At 44.8% G+C, this 25,548-nt stretch overlaps 1 protein-coding gene and 1 non-coding gene across 2 annotated transcripts in view; one reads left to right on the forward strand and one right to left on the reverse strand.

Moving 5' to 3' along the window:
• Window positions 1-10,877: 10,877 nt before the first annotated feature.
• Window positions 10,878-11,071, reverse strand: LOC140392204 (U2 spliceosomal RNA). The gene has a single exon (XR_011935269.1). It is a non-coding gene; the product is annotated as a U2 spliceosomal RNA (small nuclear RNA).
• A 6,028-nt stretch (window positions 11,072-17,099) lies between these two features.
• Window positions 17,100-25,548, forward strand: part of LOC140391993 (NACHT and WD repeat domain-containing protein 2-like) — a 60,411-nt gene continuing 51,962 nt past the window's right edge. Inside the window, exons 1-2 of the mRNA XM_072477114.1 lie at window positions 17,100-17,488; window positions 24,829-24,917. Of these exons, the coding sequence (XP_072333215.1) occupies window positions 17,362-17,488; window positions 24,829-24,917 (216 nt within the window). The 5' untranslated portion in view covers window positions 17,100-17,361. The remainder of the gene's footprint in view (window positions 17,489-24,828; window positions 24,918-25,548) is intronic.

The raw sequence follows: 25,548 nt of genomic DNA on the forward strand, positions 1-25,548 counted from the left end.
AAATCTGAAGATAAAATATGCCGTGGGCACACCATATTGACTGGTTAAAGTGATATTGCCTGAGATATGTGACTTATTCCTCAACTTGGGGAATAATGTCTATCATGTATATTTCATGTAAGTAAACCCCAAAGTATAACTATGGAACACAATCACAGCAAAGGCAGGTGATGCTCGATAATTATCTTCAAGAAGCAGCTAGAGGTATGCTTAATTTGGAATTAGATTTTTTTGTTCCCAGGTTGTAGACAGTGTTTCCTTATTTGACCTGACATTTTTGAGTTTCCTTATTGAAGAGGGTGGTTATAGATTGAGATGATCATATACTATAGCACATGTCTGATGTACTCCTTAGGGCAGGACAAGACAGTTGTGTTAACTGTCTTGTCCTGCAGACTGGGACAGGTTATTCAAAGTGTGGTTGTGATCTGCGATGGGTGTCGGAAGGGTTGCAGAGCGATCAGTCATGCCATTCCTGCGGTGGCCCGAATTGTGGGAGAACCACCCAACAGCCGCTACTGGCTTTTACATTGAGAATGGTGGCCACTGCCGCCTTTTAAATTAAAATAAATGAGTCTGTATGTAGTCTTCTGACCAGATGCAGTAGCAGAGAGTAGGTTACGCCCTGCACGCACACTTCATGTCAAGCGACCTCCAGGTCTGTGCTTTTGGCGCTAAATCAGGCGGCAGTGTTGCTTCCATTTTCCAGCTGCTGGCAAGCAAATCAAGTGAACTATGAAGAATGGTTTTCTTAAAAGTAAGATTCAGCCAGAGACTCAAATAGGCAGTTTACCTATTTGACAGGATCTTGCAATAGAATCTGCTGAGGAGAGTCCAGGGCAGGACAGAGCAGTGCTAGTGTTTGCTCTGTACAGAGATCCAAAACCTTTGATTAGCAGTCTACAAAAAGAAACTTAACTCGGTTAGAAAGATGATGTCTGCGAGCAGTGCGGGAGGGGCCCCGCAAATCATGTACATATGTTTCGGTCCAACCCGAAGTTGAAAAGGTACGGGAGGGAGGGTTTTAATATCATCTCAGGGGTGTTGTATGTGGACTTGGAACCGGGTACCCCAGAGGCCGTTTTCGGGGTGTCGGATTGGCCCGAGCTGCAGGCAGGTGCGGGGGCAGATGTTTTAGCCTTCACCTCGCTGATTGCTCGGAAGGGGGGGTCCTGCTGGGGTGGAGGTCAGCTTCTCCGCCCTGTGCCGTGGCGGAGGGATCTACTGTAATTCTGGACCCTGGAGAAGGTGAAATTTGAGCTACCGGTGGCAAAGGAGGAGTTCTACAATTCATGGGGTTTGTTTATCATGCACTTTTGGCAACTTGTTGCCATTGAACGGGGGGGGGGGAGGGGTTTGATTTGTTTTTTTACGTTAACTTACTTTGTGAATGTACGAGCCGATGTTTCAGACTATATTGACGGGGCTGTTTTTGTGGTTGTTTCTTTGTTTTTCTTTTGTTATTTGTATGACAATGATGAAAATGTGGAGAATAAAATGATTTTCTTTTAAAAGGCAATCTGGTGTAGCACCTCCAGGAGTATCCAGTGCTGAGTAAAACAAGCATTTTGTTGCTATTGCCCTTCACAACAACCTACATGTGTGAGGTTGGATTTTCCATTTTCATAAAGATGATGACGGCACAAAGAAACTTTCTGAAGTCTGCACCTGATATGCACTTTGCCCTCTCCTCCTGTGAACCTGATTCAAGTGAGATGATGAGGACCGAGCAGGCCCCCTTTTTGCATTAAAGGGAAGCAAACATGGCGTGTGTAGCGAAGGTTGGTCATCATGGGTCCGGAAATTCGGTCGGTTGGCAAAGTGGGGTACGGGAAAAATGTTTGTAAAACACTAGGCTAGGATTAATAGCCAGTTGAAATTTGCAGATCTGTACAATTATCTGGGAGTGAAAGAGCTCCATGTGTTACTAAGAAATCCATCCCGAGTTTAAAATTGCAGCTAACGGTTTAGGAGAAACATTCACCATTAAATATTGTGCTAGTAGAGGAAAAGAACAAATGCTGACGGGAATGTCCCCCTCCCCTCCAGTACTAATATTTAAATAGTAACCTCTCCCTGAATGTGGATCTCAAATGTTGGAGGGCCATTTGTCTATTTTGATGATTCTCTCTACCTGTCATGGAGATCATCATTATGCCCCGATGGAGGTTCCTTTATTGAGCTGCAGATCTCTCTTCAGATTGGTAACAGTAGCAATTATATGCGGGCTGTCTGGGTCTCTGTAGGCCCATTCAGGGATCCTGTGCAGAAGTGGTTTGATAGTGTGACAAGCTTTGAATAATTGATACAACTGCTCACTTTACTCTGATTGGTATGTACTAACTACGTCTTTTCATTAAGTTATAGTAATAATTGTTCTAGGCTTACATGCGAATGAGCAGAACCCTTATCAAACCAACTTTCAGTGCTACGATTAGAATATACACTTACGATATTCTTTTGACCAGAGACCAGGATGTTCTTTAAGATCTATTTCAATAAACAACTTGATTACTATAGCACAAACACTTGCACAAATTGTTGGCAGCATCCAAGGTCTTTAAAGAATGTTACAATTATTTCACATTTTAATTCATATGCTTGCAATATCAGGGTGCCTGTGTTCTGCTGGGTTTGTTTCTGTCTTGATTTGAAGTGTAGACTTGAGTCTCCTATACATCACCGACAGAGCAGTGGCAGTAAGTATACAATCTTTATATGACCACATCTCTGTAATCAAAGTGAATTACAGAGATATGTGTTCTCTTGGGAATATTTCAAGAACCACCTTTGAAATGTGAAAGTGTGAGGCGGTGCATCTTTTAGCTCCTTTGATTAACATGTTGAAACATAAAAGGAGTCAAAAGATAACATGAAGGTAACTAATAAAGGCTACCTGGGCCTCAGCCCAATCACGCCAGATACAATGTGGCCTCTTGTGTTTTTTATCCTACTTGCTTAGGCACAAAGGTTATGTTAAATATTCTCCCTAAAGCCCTGGGTTAACTCCACACATCATTCTGGACTTAGACATTCATTATTAATACCTGACAGAGAGCTTTCCACAGTTGATCCTTCCATAATTCCAGTAGTACAGGAATCATGACATGCCATCATCAATCATTATCACAGTTTCCATTTGTACTTTATAACCTTCAGTCCTCTATTGCAATTTATATTAGGGAGCTAAATGATGCAATGCAGCTTTTGCTGGGAGTTGAATCGTTATATTTATTAATCTATGGGACGGAGAGAGGAAAACCTTCCTCTAATGTTTTGTGTTACTTTGAGACATTAGCTTTGTACCTGTTCCCAGTTCATCTCAACTCCGAGATTATATCATTAGGAATTTATTTTTAGGATGAGTTTACCATTGCTCTGTAAATCAGAATGTATAGCCCGGGATTTGTGGGCGCGCAGACCGGAAATTCCAACCCGAAGTCAACAGACCTTCAGCAGATCCATCGGATTTTCCACCTTGACCACAACAATTCCAGCCACAGGTGGAACCGGAAAATCTGGGTAGCATAAATCAGCAAACTCTCTGGTTCAACTCTTGACAATATTGGTCCTCCAGATCATTTAAGACCTTGCCATTGGATTCTGCACCCCAGGATTAAAGAGGGTTTAGAATCAGCCATGGCTCCTGCTGCTCATTTCTGTTTAGAAAGCTTGATGGAAGGGAAGTGGATGTGCATGGACATCAGGTCAAGTTCAGGCTTGGCTGTAATAATAGCTTGCCAGTAGTTGCTACATTTATTCCCATATGTCCAATTAAATGAGGTACTTCTGGGAACTGTGCCCCACTACGAGTGCAAAGGCAACCTTTCTAGAATTAAACATTTTTCACTTTGTGTTCTTCAATTTAATGAACCATTCCTTTGAGTAAATATTATTTTTTGTAATATTTATTCATTGGATGTGGGCTGTGCTGGCTAGGCCAGCATATTTGCCCATCCCTAATTCCACTTGAGAAAGGGGTGGTGAGCTGCTTTCTTGATGTCCATGTGGCGTAAGCACACCCACAATGCCTTTAGAGAGGGAGCCTCCAGGATTTTGACCAGTGGCAGTGAAGGACTGGCGCTATATTTCTAAATCAGGATGGTGGGTGGCTTGGAGAAGAACCTCCAGGTGGTCGTGTTCCCAGGTATCTGCTGCTTTTGTCCTAGATGGTGGAGGTCATGACTTTAGAAGGTGCTGCCTAAGGAGTCTTGGTGAGTTCTTGCAGTGCATCTTGTAGACTGCCACTGTTTGTCGGCGGTGGAGGGAGTGAATGTTTGTGGAAGGGTTGCCAATCAAGCGGACTGCTTAATCCTGGATGGTGTCGAACTTCTTGAGTGCTGTTGTAGCTGCACGCATCCAGGCAAGTGGAAAGTATTCCATTACACTCCTGACTTGTGCCTTGTAGATGGTGGACAGACATGGGGGGGCAGGGGGTGAGCTAGTCACCACAGGATTCCTATCTGATTTTGCCCTTGGTCACCTCATAGGAACAAACAATACAAATTCAGTTTCAAAGGACACATTGAGACTGAAATTGTGATGGCTCCCAAGGTGTCAGTGCATATGTAACACCTAAATGATGAAAAAGTATTTAAAATAATTTTGATTCTGTAAAAGCTGTATGGGAAATAGAAAATCTTGTGATTTTGTGACATAAAATGATGCCCGTAATAATGAAATAGTACTGTAATTACTTGTAATTCAATTTAAAAATTCAAAGCATCCCGAAGAGGTCAAATCTCCCCATTGACTAACAGAAGGTCAAAGCTTGTGACCAATCAAAGTCCAGAAGATTCATGTCAGAAAGCACAGAACACATCGAGAGACTATATCAGGAACACATCAAGGTGTTGGAGAAAGTGCACAAACATCCAACAACCCATCCTCCAAACATCCTCTGCCATCTGTATGTGGCAGAGTCTCCAAATTGCACTTTGGACTTCATCAGCCATCTCAGAACCCATCAGAACAGAGTAGGAGCAAGTGATCCTTGATCCTGAAGAACTGCCGAAGAAGAAGGAAGGTATGAAGTCCAATAAGTAACCACTGGAGCTGCAACCAGGTTTTGGCAAAATGTATACCGGGCCATTATGACTTTTATTCAACTTGCATAAACTGATTTAGATATTACTCCGTGAAGCACGTTAAAATTACACCAGTTTAAGGAATGAGGAGAGAGATTGGGCCTGTATTTTCTAGAGTTTAGAAGAAGAAGAATCAATCCCATTGAAACATAGAAAATTCTTACAGGGCTGGACAGGGTAGGTGGAGGATGTTTTCTCTGGATGGAGGTTCCAGTACCAAAGAACATAGTCTCAGAATAAGGGACAGGCTATTTAGGACTGAGTTGAGGAGGAATTTCTTCACTGAGGGTGGTGAACCTTTGGAATTCTCCACTACAGAGTGCTGTGGAAGTTCAGCCATAAGAGTGTGTTCAAGACAAAGTTCAATAGATTTCGAGATAGCAAAGACATCACGGAATATGGGGGCAGTGTGGGAAAGTAGCATTGAGGTTGAAAGTCAGCCATTATCTAATTGAATAGTGGAGTAGGCTGAAGGAGCCAAATTGCATCCTCCTGCTCCTTTTTCCTATCTTCCTATGAATAGAACCATATGAATAAAAGGGACATGCGCTCTTTTGACTTGCAAATTGCTGATGTTATTGGCCTAGCAATTAGATGGCACTGTCTGATTTTTGGTTGCTAAATGGCATAAGCCTGCAACATGATGGGCAGGAAACGCATGCTCATTTCAGCAGGATGTGTGTGTCACACCATACGGGTGTAAGTAGAAAAAAGGTGTTCATGCTCAAAATTGAAACTGGTCTTAGCTTTGCATATTCGAATTCAAGGCCTGTTTGAGGAACTTTCTATAATATTTTGTTGCGATGGACATATCTGACACTTTGCAAGGCCTGTTTGAGGAACCTTCTATAATATTTTGGATAGGCAGATATGCGGAGTCTCCGAATGAGGAGCTCCTGAGGGAGCGTCAGAGACTTCAAATAGATTTTGGGCTCCTTTCTACAGGCAAGGCAGAGGGACAGCTGAGGAGGGTAAAGGGAGCATTGTACGAATATGGGGAGAAAGCTAGCAGGATGTTGGCACATCAGCTGAGGAAGCAAGAGGCAGCGAGAGAGATAGGGAAAATTAAGGATGTGAGGGGTGAAAGTAGTGAGGGGCCCGGGGGCTTTTAATGACGTGTTCCGTGAATTCTATAGTCGTTTGTACGAGTCGGATCCCCCTGCGGGGGAGGAGGAAATGAACCAATTCCTGGAGCGGCTAGTGTTCCCAAAGGTAGATGAGTAGCTGGTGGAAGTCTTGGGGGGTCCAATTGGGCTCGGTGAAGTGATAGATTTATTGGGGGCAATGCAATCGGGTAAGGCCCTGGGCCCTGACGGATTCTCAGTGGAATTTTATAAAACATTTTCAGGGCTCGTGGGACCACTGTTAGTTAAGGCTTTCAATTAATCCAAAGAGTTGGGAGTGCTGCCCCCAACGCTATCACAGGCATCAATCTCTCTCATCCTGAAGCGAGACCAGGACCCGGAGAGCTGTGGATCGTACAGACTAATTTCCCTTTTAAATGTAGTTGCTAAATTACTGGCAAAGATCTTGGCCACCAGAATAGAGAATTGTGTCCTGGAGGTAATAGGTGAGGATCAGACGGGATTTGTGAAGGGCAGGCACCTGACGTCCAATATTAGATGGCTTCTCAATGTTATAATGATGCCAGCCGAGGGGGCGTGAGGCTGAGGTGGTAGTAGCCATGGACGTGGAGAAGGCGGAGTGGAAGTACCATGGGGATATTTTAGGCAGGTTTGGGTTCGGGCAGGGATTTGGGGACTGGGTCCGGCTGTTATATGAGGCCCCGGTGGCAAAAGTGAGAATCAACGGAATCCAGTCAGAATATTTTAATCTCGGGAGAGGGACAAGGCATGTATGCCCGCTCTCCCCATTACTGTTTGCCCAGGCCATAGAGCCTTTAGCAATGGCCCTCAGAGCATCGAGTGCGTGGCGGGGAATAGTGAGGGGGGGTGGAGCACAGGGTTTCTCTCTATGCGGATGACTTGCTGCTTTATGTTACAGACCCGGTGGGGGAAATGACCAAAATCATAAAGGTACTGGGAGAATTTGTGCGATTTGCAGGCTACGAGCTGAATATGGGAAAGAGCGAGATGTTTGTGATCCAGGCACAGGGGCAGGAAAGGAGACTGAGGGGGTTACCTGTTAAAGTGGTGGCGGGGAGTTTCAGATATTTCGGGATTCATGTGGCTAAAGAGTGGGGGCAGCTTCACAAGTTAAATCTGGGCAAAGCGGTCGACCAAATGAAAAGGGACTTCCATAGATGGGACATGCTCCCGCTGACGTTTGCGGGAAGAGTCCAGACAGTGAAGATGACAGTCCTCCCAAGACTGCTTGTCTTTTTTTAATGCCTTCCGATTTTTGTCCCAAAGGCTTTTTTTACAAAAATAAATGTGGCGATTACAGGTTTTGTGTGGGCGGGGAAAACCCCGAGAGTAAAGAGGGCACTCCTGGAGCGGGGTCGCGTGGAGCGGGGCCTGGCCCTCCCGAGCTGTATTAACTATTACTGGGTGGCCAACATATTGATGGTCAGGAAGTGGGTAGTGGGGGAGGGGTCGGCCTGGGAGCAAGTGGAAGCGGCATCCTGCAGAGGTACGAGTTTAGAGGCTTTACTAACCCTGCCGTTTTCGCCGGCTCGGTACTCTACAAGTCCTGTGGTGGTGGCAGCCCTAAGGGTGTGGGGGCAAATGGAGCAGCAGATGGGATTGGAGGGGGCGTCAGTGTGGTCTCCGATTTGTGACAATCACCGGTTTGTCCCAGGGGGGCTGGATGGGGGCTTCAGGAGGTGGCAGCAGGCAGGGATCAAGAGATTTGGGGATTTATTTATCCAGGAGGGCTTTCCGACCTTGAAGGCCCTAGAGGAGGAGTTTGAGCTACCGGGCGGGAATGGGTTTCGATATCTTCAGGTCCGGGACTTTGTCCGGAGGCAGGTTCCAAGCTTCCCTCGCCTCCCCCGGAGGGGACTACAGGACAAGATGATGTCAAAACTGTGGTTGGAGAGGGGAGGATCTCGGAGATATACAAGGAGTTCATGGAGTGGGAGGGGGCCCCGATCAGGGAGGTGAAGCGGATGTGTGAAGAGGAGCTGGGAAGAAAGATGGAAATGAAAAAGTGGGAAGAAGCCTTGAGAGTTAATTTATCTTAGGCCTGTGCCAGACTTAGCCTGATCCAGTTCAAAGTGGTCCTCAGGGCCCACATGACGGTAGACCAGATAAGCAGGTTGTTGAGGAGGTGGAGGATAGATGTGGGCGGTGTGGGGTAGTCCGGCTAACCATGTGCATATGTTCTGGGCATGTCCGGAGTTGAGGGGATTCTGGCAGGGATTTGCAGACGTTATGTCAGAAGTCCTGGAAGGGAGGGTAAACCCGAGTCCAGAACTGGCAATATTTGGGGTATCGGATAATCTGGGGGTCAAGGGGGAGGGAAGCCGATGTCCTGGCCTTCTCCTCCCTGGTGGCCCAGAGACGGATTTTGCTGGGATGGAGGGACTCGGAGCCCTCGAAGTCAGGAGTGTGGGTCAGCGATATGGCAGGGTTTCTCAGGCTGGAAAAAAAATCAAGTTCGCCTTGAGAGGATCGACTCGGGGATTCGCCCAAAGATGGCAACCGTTCATCGACTTCTTCAAAGAAAATTGAACGGCAGCGGGGAGGGGGGGAGGAGGAGAAGTGGGAGGGGAAGAAAATAAGAGGCATGGCAGTGTTAGGACAGGGAACTCGGTATACGGGTAGTTAGGAAATAGGGCGCGGGCAGTTGGGGACATTGTTTTTTTTGTTAAGGTTTTTGTACATGTGTCGGCCCACGCGGTTGTTTGAGAAATGTTAATGTGTTAAACTGTGAAAATTACAAATGCTTCAATAAAATATGTGATATAATATTTTGTTGCGATTAACAAAATTTTTCAATAACCCTATATACATGTTAACACAGTTGGTTGGAACGACTCCAACGGCAAGGGTTCAATTACCGTACCGGCTGATGTTATTCATGAAGGCCCCGCCTTCTCATCCTTGCCCCTCGCCTGAAGTGGGGTGACCCTCAGATTAAATCACCACCAGTCAGCTCTCAAAAGGGGAGAGCAGCCTATGGTCATCTGGGACTGTGGCGGCATTTACATTTATACCTGTATAGACATTGATCGTATGTAAACGGCGATCCCATGTCCTTTGGCCTAAAAAAAACCCATAATCTTTTATGCACCTTGCGTTAAAGTCTACCCCAGTTGCTCAGGGGTCAAACCACACTGTGAATAATTACTCACCGATAATTACCACAGTTCATTAATTTGAAGGCATTTGTGGGAATCTTTATATTTTCTCTACAACAATTCTAGTGGCAATCTCTCAGCCAGTTGACTAAACCAATATGTATCACATAATCTATTACTGTACCTTCGAGAAGGGGTAACAAACACACGGCTCCATTTAGACTGGAGAATGAAGTGGCAGGATGGGTTAGCAAACATTAGCAAAATGGTTGTACCATCTTCCATTGAACTTCCCGATTCTACACTCTTGGATGGTATTCCAGAATTTAAGTGAGTGCCAGGCGGTACAAAAATGCACAATTTAGTATTTAGAAACAAAAATTTCACAGAGCTGTCATCCTGATCTTGACAATTAAATTGTTAAATTCCACCTTTTTGTCATCTGCCTTTGAGGGAAGAATAAACATTGATTGGTCTGCCTTAAAAATGTGGATGAAACAGCGATGAACTTTTGACATGCTAGCCAACAAGATCCATGACCAAGATTGATTAGGGAAAAAAATGTCTTTGTGAAGATGACTGCCCAGGAGAAGTCACAGTTCATCTTGTATGGTGTATGGCACAAAATTTATGCTGATGGTGAAATTCAAGTGTAATGCTCTCACCAAAGAGAAATTTCGGAAAGACCTCATCATCCATTCATCTGCGTTCGCAAGAAAGGCCCATAGATATCATAATATGGTTTCTTCATGCTGCTATGGTGGTGGCTCGTTGATGAGGTCTTGACACTTGTATGTTTAAACAGAAACACGTTTATTGGTAGCATTTAACTAGTTACAGTTTCAAGTATGGACATGCATGGTGTTGCTTCCACCAAAGAGGCGAGTGTTCTACCAGACTGTTCTCTGACCATGTGACTACATGCATCACACTGTGGGCGGTGCCACTCTCCATTCCCCAGTTAACCCTTTCTCAGCTGAGCACCTATACATTGTCATGCATGCAGGCACATATAGTCACAATGGATGTGTAAAATCAACTTGATCCCAACATTATCTAAAAATAATTTCTGAGATGTGGAATTTGCTCGACAGTATAGAGGATGATTACTTGTGTGATGATGATGCTGAAGTTACTGATGATGATGACGAGGAGCCAGATAATGATATATTACCAGGTAATTGGGATAAATTGTTCAGTGAGTCAGGAGGTGATCAGAGTGATTTTGAAGCATTTCAATGTGGTATTATAGTTAATTTGTTATATATTTACATTGCATTGGATGATATGTATATATAGTTTGTGTTCTAAAATACGTAAATGTTAATATTCCTTTTTTTTGTTGGTTTTTACTTTATTCCATTGTGACCGTCTCTTTTAGTATTTCACTTGGGCGCAAGTTGAGCACATACATCAACCCTTCAGAAACATTACCCATGAGTCAGCCCCGTGACTTTTGGTCTAAAAATGTGACTTTTAGATGAGTACGTACAGTATTTTTTCAAAATTCAGCTATTGCTCCCATCACCTCAGTTATAAGAGGAAAATAATCTACTGGCAATATCTACTTAAAAAAATTTTTTTTTAACCTTTTCTGAGTTACCAAGCCAGGGCTCAGAGTGTGGGTCAGGAGCGAACCCCTAATCCAGCTCCTCGCCTGCTCCAAAAAACTAATTCAAATTGAATCCAATTCATGGTCCCCACAAGAGAGACATACCAGATCTGAACCAAAGGCTCAATCTACAGACACTTGATCTTAGCCAAAAGGCCGAGAAGCGATTGGAATATCTACTTTCTAACATCATGGCTGTTTACTTGGATATCAATTAACCTTGCAACCTTGACAGAATTAGCACAACATGGGTCCATTCCTAATGAGGAACATTTGGCAGCTACATGGGAGTCTTTTGTCTTTCACAATTTACTGCAAAAATGTACCCTTTCTTTCAAAATATCAGTATTAACCATTCAAGTGCACCCAGCGTTTGGTAGCACAGTTTAAAAAGGCAACTTATATTGCTGCATAAATAGCCAAAGATTGGCAACTGTAATTCGCACTAAGATTTTCTAATATCTTGAGGGTAGTCTTCATCAGTAAGCAGCATACCTACTGAAGGGGAGTTTGAAATGCCCAGACTTCCATAGTGGTTCAATAGATAGATGCTTCTTTGAGCCATGCAAACAATGACTGGTTTGGGCCAAGTTAACTGATTTCAGCCAGATGGGATCAATCTCTCTCAATTTTCCATGTCTTTGTGCATTGCAGACTAGCAAGTGCAAAAGCAAAAAGGGAAAAAGCACTGGTCAACATCTCTGGGCAAGGGGATAAGGGAAACATGCCCTGCTCTTCTGGTTGCCAAACCCTGATTTTCTACTGAGAGCATAGTCAAACTCAGCTACGACGCTGGCCTGCTTTCTATCCTGGTTTTGATCATTCCAACATTGGTAATTGTACATTCGGATTCCTGGACCCTGAGCTCTCCTTGAACCTGTCTGCTTTTTCTCCCTTTGCGACTCTCTGTAAAAACTGCCTCCTTGGCTGAATGTTTGGCCATCTGGCCACATGTTGTCTTCTGTGGCTTGATGTCAGGTTTTGCTTTAAGCTCCTGAAAAGCACCTTGGGCCATTTTATTATGCTAGCTACAAATCGTTAGTCCTGCCAGATTTGACAGTGAATGGCTAAACCAGTCATCCACCATGTTCATCAAATTCTGTGTCCCTTTTTACTGAAGGGAGCAGAGATATGGGCTTTATAGGAAGAAACTCTTGTTTTAAGAAAGTAGAAACAGAAGTATTGGAGTGGTGAACAAAATGTGGCAGCAAAGGGGCACAAGGAAAACTTAAGCTCATTACAATCCCCCATAGAGACCGATAGCTTTAAACAAGAGATTTGAATACCCAGTGACCAACGTAAAGGAATTGAATGACAAGATGCCATGTTTTAAGGCTTTCACTGTAACAAACCAACTAAAAGCAATATTGACTTAACATTACCTGGTAAACAACTTATACTCTAAACTACAAGGGAAAAAACCCTTATTAATATTTTAATGCAATTGATAATGTTACACAGAATGCATATACATTACAAACCCTCACCACAGGATTATGCCAAAGAAAAGCCCCTCCCAAGTTCCAATGTCCAGTGTCAGCACAGCCGCTCTTGTGTTTGTTTTTAGATGCGAACATTTTGCCCCTTGCTCCCAGTAAATCTCAGCCAGGGCCCCTCATCTCCATGGTAACCAAGCCACCAAGGCTTTTTTTTCTTAATTCATGGGAAGTGGCCATCACTGGCTGGGCCAGCATTTAAAACCTATCCCTAATTGTCCTTTTGAAGCTGGTGGTGAGCTGCCTCATTGAACCAGGGCAAATCATGAGGTGTGATTACACCCACAATGCAGGATTTTGACCCAGTGACAGCGAAGGAACGGCGATATCTTTCCAAATTAGGATGGTGAGTGGCTTGGGGAGGAATCTACAGGTGGTGGGGTTCCCATGTTACTGCTACCCTTGTGCTTCCAGATGGTAGTGGTCGTGGGTTTGGAAGTTGCTGCCTCAGGAGCCTTGGTGAGTTCCTGCAGTGTGTCTTGTAGTTGGTACACATGGCTGCCACTGCGCATTGGTGGTGGAGGGAGAGAATTTTTGTGGAAGGGGTGACAATCAAGTGGATTGCTTTGCCTGGATGGTGTTGAGCTTCTTGAGTGCTGTTGGCACTACATTCATCCAGGCAAGGGAGGAGTATTCCATAGTTCATCTCTTTCCTCCATTATTTTTTGAATCAAAGAGATTCAAAAGAGAGCTAACTTGCTGGCATAAATTCTTCTATTCCTCCTGACCCTTGGGGTCTGGCACTGATGAGGAACTACAGCAGCCTTAGCCTTCTTTGTCCCCCCTTTTCCTCTTGCCCTTCTCCTAACCCTTCTCCTCTCCTCGCTCGAGGATGTGTCTCCAACTGAGACTACAATCTTCATCTGTCTCACATACTTTTCACCATTCACCCCTGGGTAAAGTACAGGAAAATATACAATGAAGAGAGCGCTCTGAATGAGAGGACAGTCCTCCTCATGAAAAAAAGCCTAAAAGGTTGCTCTGCCCATTCGAGTGAGAAATTCCTGCAGCCAATGGAGTTTTAAAACCAGCTTCTCCATGAAGAAATGAATTCCCAGCCTGCCATGAAGTTCATCCTGAAAATGTATTATTCATTTTTTAAAATATTATAAATGTTTTTGATATTTTAACATTCTAAACACACAACACAAACCCCCAACCACCCCCCCCAACCTCAACCAAACCGGTCCCTTTGCCCACCCCCGCGCCCCTTAACAGCTGACGGTAACCAGTTCCTTGAAATGTAGGAGAAACAAACTCCGTCTCTTGTGGAACCCCTCACTCGCCCCCCTCGAAGCAAATTTCACCTTTTCCAGATACAGAAACTCCATTAGATCTGAAAATGTATTATCGCTTTCTGACTGCATTATGATGTGGAGATGCCGGCATTGGACTGGGGTGGGCACAGTAAGAAGTCTTACAACACCAGTGATAGACATCAATTCAGATGAGATGCTGAGAAGCAGTGAACCGATGCTTTAATAAACTAAATATGTGCCGACCTGTAGCTCCTCCCACACTGCCAGACTGCCCCAGATCAACAGGCTTTATACCTCCACAGCTGGGCGGAGCCACAGGCGGAGCCAACAGCAGCACCAATAATAACATTCCAACAGTACAACAGCAACAACCAATAACAGAACAGCAATAACAATAAGTATATACAACAGTGGAGATAACAACACTAATAGAACAGTAGAACAATAGTGAACATATGTACAACAGCCTTACGCAGCCATATGTGGCTCACCACAACCAGGTTAAAGTCCAACAAGTTTGTTTCGAATCACCAGCTTTCAGAGCGTAGCCTGATGAAGTATCTGTGCTCCGAAAGCTCGTGATTCAAAACAAACTTGTTGGACTTTAACCTGGTTTTGTAAGACTTCTGACTGTATTATGACCGAGATGAGTCGATAATTACCTAAAATAGGTGTTCAATTGTTCTTTGAATAATTATTATTTTTTTTTTTTATATAAAGGTAGAGTACCCAATTATTTATTTCCAATTAAGGGGCAATTTAGCGTGGCCAATCCACCTAACCCGCACATCTTTGGGTTGTGGATGTGAAATCCACACAGACACTGGGAGATTGTGCAAATTCCACACGGACAGTGACCCAGGGCTGGGATTTGAACCCGCGTCCTCAGCGCCGTAGGTAGCAGAGCCAACCATTGCGTCACCACTACCGTCTATTCTTTGAATAATGCGGGCAGGTCCTGAGTTTTTGACCCACCCAATTATCGTTTTATTGGGAATTGGAGTGATGGCATCATGAATGGTGCCCAATGTCATCACGGCGCATTATACACACCATGAAGCATCAAACTCTCCTGATCTGGGAGCTATTATTCAGCCCCAGGATTGGAACAGTGCGATACTCTGCTCCATTTACAGTGAGTGGAACATTAAATTGAGGCCACGTCTGCCTTTTAGTTGAATTTAAAAGATTCAAAATGGATCTAGGGATTTGAAAGTTTCCTTCTCAACATTGACAGGAGAGGTAATGGGATTCCTGCATGAATTCCAGTGTATTGTTCGTCAATAGGGTGAATGTTAGTTTTGGACGATGCAACCCCAGATCGACATCCTGCCTTTTGAGGATCTGCATGAAACATGTTTGCAAAGAATCTGATATGCAAACTTTGAAAGAAAAGCTGTATGCAAAAAGTCCAGACCACATAGGTATTGGTGAAAGAAATTTGGATTGCAATATTTCGAAATAAAGATATTGCTGTAACTGCAGTTACAATGCACGTATTCCCTTCCAGAACAGGACTAGTTCATAAGCCAAGTGATTTCAACTCTCAATACTGGACTGATTTGCAACATTGATCATAATTGGCTGAAGACTTTGAACAATGTAAAATGAAATATGGTTTTCTGTGCATGTTAAGTGACCGGCAGTATTTAATGAGCAAAGTCCCGAGGCAACAGAAACAACAATATTGCCCGCTGATATCTCCAATTGCAGGTTTATTGTAAACTACACAAACCAGTGGTGTTTCTAAAGTTATTTAACATGGTATAAATGTGAAGCATGAGTTGCCAGTCAGTGAAAACAACTGCACATTTATCTTAAGGTACAACCCATCACTATTTGCTGCTTTTAGGTAAGGAGAGAGCACACTCTCTCTCTCTCTCTCTCTCCCTCTCTCTATCCTTGTCACTTGTGTCTCTCTGCTCCTTTTCTATTTCTCCCATTCAACCAATCCAACTTTCTAAAAGTCTAGCAGATCGTAGAACCTCATCATTCTTACAATTCCTTGATTAGGGGCTGGTTTAGCACAGTGGGCTTAACAGCTGGCTTTAATGCAGAATAAGGCAGCAGTACGGGTTCAATTCACGTACTGGCCTCCCTGAACAGGTGCCGGAATGTGGCGACTAGGGGCTTGTCACAGTAACTTCACTTTAACTTTTCACAGTAACTTTTCACAGGGCAGCACGGTAGCATAGTAGTTAGCACAATTGCTTCACAGCTCCAGGGTCCTAGGTTTGATTCCTGGCTTGGGTCACTGTCTGTGCGGAGTTCTCCCCGTGTGTGCGTGGGTTTCCTCCGGGTGCTCCGGTTTCCTCCCACAGTCCAAAGATGTGCAGGTTAGGTGGATTGGCCATGCTAAATTGCCCTTAGTGTCCAAAATTGCCCTTAGTGTTGGGTGGGGTTACTGGGTTATGGGGATAGGGTGGAGGTGTGGTCTTGGGTAGGGTGCACTTTCCAAGAGCTGGTGCAGACTCGATGGGCCGAATGGCCTCCTTCTGCACTGTAAATTCTATGTAAAAAAAACTTCATTGAAGCCGACTTGTGACAATAAGCGATTATTATTGTTATTTTTTTTTAAATGCCTGAAATAAAAATGCCTGACCCTAGGTAGAGTACCCTTTCAGAGGGTCGGTGCAGACCTGATGGGCCGAATGGCCTCCTCCTGCACTGTAGTGATTCTATTTTAGAAACAGGAGCTCTCCTGTTTGTAGCATTTACTGATCCGAAGGTTACTCGAGTTGCAGAGTTAACTTTCTGGGATTGATGCACTGGTTCAGTGTGGGGAAAACGGGGTGGAGTTAGATAATCAGCCATCATCTAACTGAATGGTGGAGCAGGCTCGAGGGGCCGAATGGTCTACTGCTCCTATTTCCTACCTTCCTACTCTTCTGGCAGTTTTGGAATGGTCCTGCTCCAAGACCTGAACTACCATTACTGTCGAACAATTGGCTCCTGATGAAGCTGCTGGCAGCCACACCAACCTCCATCTGTACAGATGCTAGGATGGCAGAATTGTGACAGCACAGAAGGCAGGCCATTCGGCCCCAAGTGCCCTCACTGGCTCTCCCAAAGAGCAACATCCTTCCTAACATTCTTCCACATGCTACCTTTTCGGGTAACAGTCTAATTCCCTTTCGAAGGCCTCAACTGAACCTCCCTGACCACTCGCCCTGTTTTAAAAAATGTTTCTCCTCCGATCACCAATAACTTTAATTCTGTGCCCTGTGGGGACTGTGAGCATTTTTTGCTCCAAAACATTAATATATTTCACGTCCTTTGGAATCACATGATGTCCCACTCTGACTGCACTTAATATTTTAGTTGGAATTGAATTGTAAATAAACATTAAAGCTGGGGAGGGGGGGGAAGAGGTGCACAAACAACAAATGTATCTTTGGGCGAGAGGGTTGTTGCCAGTTGCACAATTAAAATGACACCGGATTTAATCATATCACAGCGTTAAGGAGACAGAACGTCCCAGGGACGATTCCCAGCAAAGGAAGCACTTTGGGGAGTTACCAGAGGGGGGCAGTACGGTGTCGCCGGCTTCATCCCAAATCCCTGAGGAAGCAGCACCGGGAAAAGACTTCGAATTTCGTGGCTGCTCACCGCCAACCCTTCCTGCTTCGGAGGCCGGCGGGGCAGAGATTCCTTGAAGCGATTCATTCGGGCTGAATCACAGGTGGAGTTTTCCCATCTCCAGATGTTTAACGTTCTCGTCCCGGCCGAGCGTCCCGTGCACCGGGTTAACCCTCCCGCTCAATCCTCTGGCACCCCGACAACTCCAGCATCCAGATGTGTTCAGGTATTCATTTGCTGCAGCCCGGAAGGTAAATGCTGGGAGGGGTGTCCTTGTCCTGAATCACTTGCTTTCAAGTCTTGGGCTTTCTTTTGTTTTAAAGTTGAAATGTCTAAGGCTTCCCATTAATATCTGACAGCATCTGCGGAGAGGGAAGGGAGATGAGTTTGTCAGACTTTGACACAGGGTAACCCAGACTAGAAACATTAGCTCCCTTCTCTCTCTCTGTCAGACCTGCTGAGATTGTCCAGCATTTCCTGTTTTAGTTTCAGATTTCAGATTCCAGCATCCGCAGTAATTTGCTTTTATGCTCATATTATATATGTCTATTGATTCTTTTTTTGATTCTTCTGTTAACTTGCCGTCAGAGTTGTCCTGAGCACATTGAGCATGTCACCAGCAGGTGGCTCAAAAGAAAGAGAAGCTGCATTGAGATAGCGCCGTTCACAACCTCCAAGGCCCCAGAAGCTTTACAGTCAGTGAAGTGCTTCGAAATTTGGTCACTTTAATCATGTGGGGAATATCAAAGCTAATTTGCGCACGCAAGATTCTACAAAAAACAACAGGCAATATTTATAAAGTAAAAGGTGTCTGGGATAACACAGGCTGCAACTTGATGCAGCTTTAACCAAAAGATACTCCAGACCTTGAAGTTAGTTCAATCTGATTTATTGAACCAGTAGCACAGTTCGCACAGTTCTCTATGAGTTCGACTCTCTGCTAACCTAAGTGTGGGTACTCTGACTGAACCAGACTACCTCTTAGCCACGTGCTGGAGGTGTGATACTGTAAATACACCCTGACTCACTCTGTAGATGTTCATCAGTGGAAATAGGCGGAGTGTGCCTTTTATAGTGAGATACCACCCCTGAGTGTCCTGCCTGCTCATTGGTCATGTCCTGTTCTCTGTGGTCATTAGCTGCCTGTCTGTATATCATTATCTGCATGTCACCGGGCTGGGGGCTCGCAATATTTGGGGTGGCAGAGGAGCCGGGAATGCAGGAGGCGAAAGAGGCCGGAATTCTGGCCTTTGTGTCCCTGGTAGCCCGGCAAAGGATTCTTCTTCAGTGGAAGGATGCGAGGCCCCCAAGCGTGGAATCCTGGATCCGCGATATGGCAGGGTTCATTAATTGGGGAGGGTGAAAATTGCCTTGAGAGGGTCGGTACAAGGGTTCGTTAGGCGGTGGCAACCGTTCTTAGACTTTCTGGCAGAACGATAGATATTGGTCAATGGCAGCAGGGGGTGGGGGTGGGGGGGGGTTACTTTATTTTTGTTTATGTTATTTACACTGGAGGGTTTGAGGGGATGTATACACCTGTTGTGTAATAAATGTTAATTTATTATTTATGTACAGCGGGGCAGGGTTTGGGGGGTTGCTTTTTTAGATTGTGTTTTGTACTTAACCCTGTTGGGTTCTTTTTTCTTATTTTGTTATTGATATTTTATGAAAGCCTTTCATAAAAATTATTTTTTTTAAAAATTATCTGCATGTCTGCATATCATGACAAAAGGTAAAGTTTTTATTAAAGAAATTTAGAATACCCAATTCATTTTTTCCAATTAAGGGGCAATTTAGCGAGGCCAATCTACCTACCCTGCACATCTTTGTGTTGTGTGGGCGAAACCCACCCAAACATGGGGAGAATGTGCAAACTCCGCACGGACAGTGACCCAGGGCCGAGTTCAAACCTGGGACCTCGGCACCGTGAGACTGCAATGCTAATCATTGCCCCACCGTACTGCCCCGTAAAAGGTAAAGTTGCCAGAGTCCCAGAGGATGCTTTCCCCTTTGAGGGGGAGAGATGACTGGCCGTGATTTAACCTGAGGATCACCACACCTCAGGCGAGAGGCAGGGTTGAGAAGACAGGGCCTTCATGGATAACCTCAGCTGGTACGGGAATTGAACCTGCTCTGCTGGCCTCCCTCTGCATCACAAACCAGCTGTCCATACAGCACATTTAACACTCTGAAACGTCTCCAGAGGCTTCACAGGAGCACTATGACACCAAGCCACATTAGGAGATATTACATCAGCTGACCACAGCTTTGGTCAAAGGAGGTGGGTCTTAACGGAGGAAAGAGAGATAGGCAACTAGTGACCACGTGTTGTGGAGCAATTAAAATCGGAGATGCTCAAGAGGACAGAGTTAGATAAAGACCGGTACCTCCGGAGGGCTGTGGGGGCCATCTGGGTGTGGAGGGGGTGAGACTATGGAGGGATTTGAAAACGAGGCTGAAATTTTTACAATCAAGAAACTGCTTGACCGATGGAAGGTGTAGGTCAACGAGCACAGAGGTGATAGGTGAATGGTGAGGTGATGTTGGTTGAGGGATAAGTAATGGCCAGGATTCAGGGCGGGCACACTGAATAGAAGGCCAGGTTTTTCATGTGTTAATTTCTTGGATTAATTGTTTTTGCGAGAATCTAAACTGCTTGAAGTAAATCAGCAAGGGTTTATCGAACTTCAAATTTTACACTGCTTGGATTAAAATTAAGTTTATAATGTTATCATTTTTAATATATTCATAGAGACTCAATCTGAACAGTCTGGCTTTGGTTAGTAGAAAATGGAGCCCTCCCTGTCTGCTTAATCATCCTCAACTGATAATTATTGACCACCCATCATTGCCGGACAGGTAGCCCCTTAACTTGATCACCCGCCTCCAGTAAGATTGACCGGGGTGGGAACGCTCCAGGCTCTGATACAACATCAACCTTTCCTATTTCCTTCCAGTCCTGTCTCCAAACCCACCTCCGCATGGGTCTTGTAAAATGTTGCCTAGTGTCTGCAGGAGGTAGATTGGTGAAGACATTGTCAAGTAAGCTACTTACTTTGGGATATAGGGTTTTGCACGGGACATGAGAAAAAGTGTCTGGTGGCGCAAACTAAACAGTCTTGTTGTGTAGTACTTGAGTTCTGACCCTTTCATATCACCTGCACCAGAATAAACTATCATAAGGCTTTGATAGTAGGTGATATTGTGAGAACAATGCCCCTCCATTGCTGATGCCAGTCTGTTTTTGGTGCTTTCATGCACCTTTCTATGTTTTCTTATCCATTTCTCCCCTGGGTGGCACGGTAGCACAGTGGTTAGCATTGTTGCTTCACAGTGCCAGGGCCCCAGGTTCAATTCCCGGCTTGGGTCACTGTCTGTGTGGAGTGTACACGTTCTCCCTGTGCCTGTGTGAGTTTTGTCCGGGTGCTCCGGTTTCCTCCCACAAGTCCTGAAAGACGTGCTGTTAGGTGAATTGGACATTTTGAATTCTCCCTCTGTGTACACCCGAAGAGGCACCTGACTAGGAGATTTTCACTGTAAATTCATTGCAGTGTTAATGTAAGGCTATTTGTGAAAATAATAAAGATTATAATTTATTATTATAACCTCTCACGGTGCTGACTCGCACTGGCATTTACTGTCTCCCCCTGGTGGCCAAACTCTTCATGGATGAAGTTGGAAGGTGAACATCTGGGAGTAATCTATGTACATTGTGGGGGAAATCAGAGCCCAGCCTGATTCAATTTTTACATTGCACCCCAAAAGGTGCATTTTCCAACAGGAGTAGAGATGGTTGTTTTGCATGCCTTGCTTTCCCTGCGGTTCATGCTACACTGCACAGTGGATTTATTCAGTGAGCTCTCACAGAAAGCCCCACATTTCATTCCTGTTGGGTTTAATTTTCTTTTTTTTTTAAATCAGGTCAGTCTAGTTTCCTCCCTGTTTTCTTCTTTCTCATCCTGCAAGGGTCAAGGATGTCTCGGAGCGGCTGCAGGGCATTCTGGAGGGGGAGGGTGAACAGCCAGCTGTCGTGGTGCATATAGGCACCAACGATATAGGTAAAAAACGGGATGAGGTCCTCCAAGCTGAATTTAGGGAGTTAGGAGTTAAACTAAAAAGTAGGACCTCAAAGGTAGTAATCTCAGGATTTCTACCAGTGCCACGTGATAGTCAGAGTAGGAATGACAGGATAGCTAGGATGAATACGTGGCTTGAGAGATGGTGCAAGAGGGAGGGTTTCAAATTCCTGGGACATTGGGACCGATTCTGGGGGAGGTGGGACCTGTACAAATCGGACGGTCTGCATCTGGGTGGGACCGGAACCAATGTTCTCAGGGGTGTGTTTGCTAGTGCAGTTGGGGAGGATTTAAACTAATGTGGCAGGGGGATGGGAACCGATGTAGGAAGTCAGTGGGGACAGAAACAAAAGGCAGGAAGGGAGAGTGTGTAAAGCATGACCTGAGAAAGCAGGGCAGAGAGCAAGGAAGGTCTACATTAAACTGCATTTATTTCAATGCAAGGGGCCTGACGGGCAAAGCGGATGAACTCAGGGCATGGATGGGCACATGGGACTGGGATATTATAGCTATGACTGAAACATGGCTAAGGGAGGGGCAGGACTGGCAGCTCAATGTTCCGGGGTACAGATGCTATAGAAAGGATAGAACAGGAGGTAAGAGAGGAGGGGGAGTGGCGTTTTTGATTCGGGAGAACATCACGGCAGTAAGAGGGGATATATCCGAGGGTTCGCCCACTAAGTCAAATGGGTGGAACTGAAAAATAAGAAGGGAGAGATCACCTTGGTAGGACTGTACTACAGGCCCCCAAATAGTCAGCGGGAAATGGAGGAGCAAATATGTAAGGAGATTACAGATAGCTGCAAGAATAATAGGGTGGTAGTAGTAGGGGACTTTAACTTTCCCAACATTGACTGGGACAGCCATAGCATTAGGGGCTTGGATGGAGGGAAATTTGTTGAGTGTATTCAGGAGGAATTTCTCATTCAGTATGTGGATGGACCGACTAGAGAGGGGGCAAAACTTGACCTCGTCTTGGGAAATAAGGAAGGGCAAGTGACAGAAGTGCTAGTGAGAGATCACTTTGGGACAAGTGACCATAACTCCATTAGTTTTAAGATAGCTATGGAGAATGATAGGTCTGGCCCAAGAGTTAAAATTCTTAATTGGGGCAAGGCCAATTTTGATGGTATCAGACAGGAACTTGCAGAGGTAGATTGGGGGAGACTGTTGGCAGGCAAAGGGACGGCTGGTAAATGGGAGGCTTTTAAAAATGTGTTAACCAGGGTGCAGGGTAAGCACATTCCCTTTAGAGTGAAGGGCAAGGCTGGTAGAAGTAGGGAACCCTGGATGACTCGAGATATTGAGACTCTGGTCAAAAAGAAGAAGGAGGCATATGACGTACATAAGCAACTGGGATCAAGTGGATCCCTTGAAGAGTATAGAGATTGTCAAAATAGAGTTAAGAGGGAAATCAGGAGGGCAAAAAGGGGACATGAAATTGCTTTGGCAAATAATGCAAGGGAGAATCCAAAGAGATTCTACAAATACATAAAGGGGAAAAGAGTAACTAGGGACAGAGTAGGGCCTCTTAAGGATCAACAAGGGCATCTATGTGCAGAGCCACAAGAGTTGGGTGAGATCCTGAATGAATATTTCTCATCGGTATTCACGGTGGAGAAAGGCATGGATGTTAGGAAACTAAGGGAAATAAATAGTGATGTCTTGAGAAGTGTGCATATTACAGAGGAGGAGGTGCTGGAAGTCTTAAAGCGCATCAAGGTAGATAAATCCCCGGGACCTGATGAAATGTATCCCAGGATGTTGTGGGAGGATAGGGAGGAAATTGCGGGTCCCCTAACAGAGATATTTGAATCATCGGCAGCCACAGGTGAGGTGCCTGAAGATTGGAGAGTGGCGAATGTTGTGCCCTTGTTTAAGAAGGGCAGCAGGGAAAAGCCTGGGAACTACAGACCGGTGAGCCTAACGTCTGTAGTAGGTAAGTTGCTAGAAGGTATTCTGAGAGACAGGATCTACAAGCATTTAGAGAGGCAAGGACTGATTCGGGGCAGTCAGCATGGCTTTGTGCGTGGAAAATCATGTCTCACAAATTTGATTGAGTTTTTTGAGGGGGTGACCAAGAAGGTAGATGAGGGCAGTGCAGTAGACGTTGTCTACATGGACTTTAGCAAAGCCTTTGACAAGGTACCGCATGGTAGGTTGTTGCAGAAGGTTAAAGCTCACGGGATCCAGGGTGAGGTTGCCAATTGGATTCAAAATTGGCTGGACGACAGAAGGCAGAGGGTGGTTGTAGAGGGTTGTTTTTCAAACTGGAGGCCTGTGACCAGTGGTGTGCCTTAGGGATCGGTGCTGGGTCCACTGTTATTTGTGATTTATATTAATGATTTGGATGAGAATTTAGGAGGCATGGTTAGTAAGTTTGCAGATGACACCAAGATTGGTGGCACAGTGGATAGTGAAGAAGGTTATCTAGGATTGCAACGGGATCTTGATCAATTAGGCCAACGAATGGCAGATGGAGTTTAATTTAGATAAATGTGAGGTGATGCATTTTGGCAGATCGAATCAGGCCAGGACCTACTCAGTTAATGGTATGGCGTTGGGGAGAGTTATAGAACAAAGAGATCTAGGAGTACAGGTTCATAGCTCCTTGAAGGTGGAGTCGCAGGTGGACAGGGTGGTGAAGAAGGCAGTCGGCATGCTTGGTTTCATTGGTCAGAACATTGAATACAGGAGTTGGGACGTCTTGTTGAAGTTGTACAAGACATTGGTACGGCCACACTTGGAATACTGTGTGCAGTTCTGGTCACCCTATTATAGAAAGGATATTATTAAACTAGAAAGAGTGCAGAAAAGATGTACTAGGATGTTACTGGGACTTGATGGTTTGAGTTATAAGGAGAGGCTGGATAGACTGGGACTTTTTTCCCTGGAGCGTAGGAGGCTTAGGGGTGATCTTATAGAGGTCTATAAAATAATGAGGGGCATGGATAAGGTAGATAGTCAACATCTTTTCCCAAAGGTAGGGGAGTCTAAAACTAGAGGGCATAGGTTTAAGGTGAGAGGGGAGAGATTCAGAAGGGCCCAGAGGGGCAATTTCTTCACTCAGAGGGTAGTGAGTGTCTGGAATGGGCTGCCAGAGGTAGTAGTAGAGGCGGGTACAATTGTGTCTTTTAAAAAACATTTAGATAGTTACATGGGTAAGATGGGTATAGAGGGTTATGGGCCAAGTGCGGGCAACTGGGACTAGCTTAATGGTAAAAACTGGGCGGCATGGACTGGTTGGGCCGAAGGGTCTGTTTCCATGCTGTAAACTTCTATGATTCTATGAACCCATAACTTTTTTTTTTACCAGTTGGATGTTTTAATATTCTGGTACCATTACACTTCATAAATAATGTTCCAGTCTATTTTTTTATTTTAAAGAAGGTTTTTTATACATGGTATGTTTACAGATGTACACATAGAGAAATATAATGTTCCAGTCTAAATGTCACTGATGTTGACACCCACACATATTTTGTTGCTGTTTTATTTCATCTACCATTTCTCAGATGCAGGAGCTGAGAGAAAGGCCTTGAGGGAACGGGTTTATCCAAAACTGCGAGAATACTGCAGACACAAGCATGGACTGGAGTTCCAGGTAACAATCAAAAGGAAGGAGACAAAAAGACTTGTATTTGTCTATTACCTTTCACAGCATCAGGATAGGCCAAAGAGCTTTACAGCCAATTAAGTATTTTGAAATCTAGTCTCTGTTGTAATGTTGGAAACATGGCAACCAATCTGAGCAAAGCAAGCTCCCAAAAAACAGCACTGAAAAATAAAGGCGACACAATGGTTAGCAGCAGGGTCCCGGGTTAAATTCCAGCCTGGGGTGACTGTCTGTGTGAGAGAGACATTCTCTCTTCCCCCCTCCCCCGTCTGCATGGGTTTCCTCCGGGTGCTCAGGTTTCCTCCCAAAGTCCAAAGATGTGCAGGTTAGGTGGATTGGCCATGGCACATTGTCCAAAAGGTTAGGTGGGGTTACAGAGATGGGGTGGGGTCGCTGGCCTAGGCAGCGTGCTCTTTCAGAGGGTTAGTGTAGCCTCGATAGGCCGAATGACTTCTCCCTGCACTGTAGGGATTCTGATTTTAGTGATGTTGGTTGACAGATAAATATGGGTCAGGAGAACTGAACAGCAGACCATGTTGCAAGCTACAGAATGATGAATTAAAGATAATTAACAGGATATGTGGGAATTATTGCTTATTCTAGATGCCAGTAACTTGGC

The sequence above is a fragment of the Scyliorhinus torazame genome, chromosome 15 (genome assembly GCF_047496885.1).
Source record: "Scyliorhinus torazame isolate Kashiwa2021f chromosome 15, sScyTor2.1, whole genome shotgun sequence".
NCBI lineage: Eukaryota > Metazoa > Chordata > Chondrichthyes > Carcharhiniformes > Scyliorhinidae > Scyliorhinus > Scyliorhinus torazame.